Here is a 1,432-nt window from a genome sequence, read left to right as displayed (position 1 = left end):
CCTCTCTGAAATCAATAAAAATATATTTGGAAAAAAAGAAGAAAACTTCCAAGTTTATTTTTCTAAAATTTAATAAGATACAGAAGTTGGAATGTATTGGTTCCTTTGCTGTCACTCATTAAAATAACCATGAAATTTTTACTATCTTCCCAGTTCATTACTTTTATTTGGAGCCTCCAGGCTGGTGAACTGCAAATGGGTTATAAGTATGGACCCCTCAGACTGAAGGCCCAAGGCCAAATCCCTCCAGCTGGGAGCAGCTTCTTGGGTTTAACCACTTTACTTCCACGTGTCGTTTTCTAAGTGAGCCACAAAGTGAAAATCTTGAGAACTGCCGTGTCCATGGTCTGCCCTGTGTTGTGTCTGGCTTCAGGACGTGTTAAATCCCACTGAGTTAAAAAGACGTACTGTATATTCTTTGGCCAGTGTTTGATTTAGGATAGTTTTATCTAATTTCGTTTCTTTCATTAGTTTAAAATATCTTTTTTTATTGTTAAACTCAAAATTGTAAACATGTGGAGTAATATGTATTATTGCCCTAGTCCAGTGAAACCGTTTATATAAATGTAACTACTATCTGCCCTTTGGGAGAACCCAGTGATGAGGGAGGAAGGAAGGACAATAGGAAAAGTGGGAGGAATAAGGAGAAAATGAGGTGGTGTGTCTAGAGTACAATGTGTTCACTGTGGGTACACAGAAAGAAAAAGGGACTCTCTATGGAGGGTGGAGATAGAAAGGGGCCTGGCTGGGAGCGGAAGACCGAAAGCTCTCAGGGATGGGGCTGTGGGTTGGGGGAAGAGATGCTGAAACAACCACAGGCCAGGGGTGCTCATATGGCCACACTGTTTTCCACTCTGCTGGGTCGCAAGTACTCGTAGGGCATATAGAGGTTTGCATTCCGGATCTCAATTTCCTTATCCAGGGCAGCCAGCTCCTCCCTGAACTTCTTCAGCACAGCCTTGGGCTCAGGGCCTGAAAAATACTCCTCCTCATGCTGGCCCAGAGCCACCTGAGATGGAGAGAGAAAAGCAGCTGAGAGCCTTATGAACCCCAGGTTGGAGCGCCACACCTCCCCACAGCTGCCCCCTTCCTCAGGGACCAGGCCACCCAGCTCTCACACTAAGGGGCTGACGTCTGCCCAGTTGCCAGGTCAGGGACATCTGGAGAGAAGCCTGATGAAAGTTGGGCAGTGTGGCCATCACCATCTCCAGTGTCACATCCTTGGTGGTCAGTGGGGGCAGCGGCATTGTGCAGGGTGCGTTAGGTCAGATAAAAATAAATATCACATGATCTCACTCATTTGTGGAACATAATGAACAACATAAACTGATCAACAAAAATAGATCCAGAGACAGAGAAGACCCTCAAACCCCAGCAGGAAGGCAGAGGAGAGTCGGGGGGAGAGTAAGAGATCAACCAAAGGACTTGTATG

At 45.9% G+C, this 1,432-nt stretch overlaps 1 protein-coding gene across 1 annotated transcript; it reads right to left on the bottom strand.

Annotated features, from left to right (window-relative positions):
* Nucleotides 1-677: 677 nt before the first annotated feature.
* LOC106725250 (arachidonate 15-lipoxygenase-like) lies at nucleotides 678-1,219 on the bottom strand. Its single transcript, XM_014535716.1, has 2 exons — nucleotides 1,119-1,219; nucleotides 678-1,009 (listed from the first exon to the last, which is right to left on the bottom strand). Exons 1-2 carry the CDS (start codon nucleotides 1,203-1,205, stop codon nucleotides 830-832), a joined length of 267 nt encoding a protein of 88 aa, XP_014391202.1. The 5' UTR covers nucleotides 1,206-1,219; the 3' UTR covers nucleotides 678-829.
* Between the last annotated feature and the right edge of the window lie 213 nt (nucleotides 1,220-1,432).

The sequence above is a fragment of the Myotis brandtii genome, unplaced genomic scaffold (assembly GCF_000412655.1).
Source record: "Myotis brandtii unplaced genomic scaffold, ASM41265v1 scaffold14918, whole genome shotgun sequence".
Lineage (NCBI taxonomy): Eukaryota > Metazoa > Chordata > Mammalia > Chiroptera > Vespertilionidae > Myotis > Myotis brandtii.
Note: the sequence above shows the minus strand (reverse complement) of the source record. Positions and strands in the feature narration are given on the sequence as shown.

Bases quoted from the DNA above. Each gene is read 5' to 3' on its own strand.
- LOC106725250 (XM_014535716.1), bottom strand. From the start codon at position 1,205: ATGGTGATGGCCACACTGCCCAACTTTCATCAGGCTTCTCTCCAGATG. The intron at 1,010-1,118 runs GTGAGAGCTGGG...TCTCCATCTCAG, and splicing joins GCAGACGTCAGCCCCTTAGT to GTGGCTCTGGGCCAGCATGA.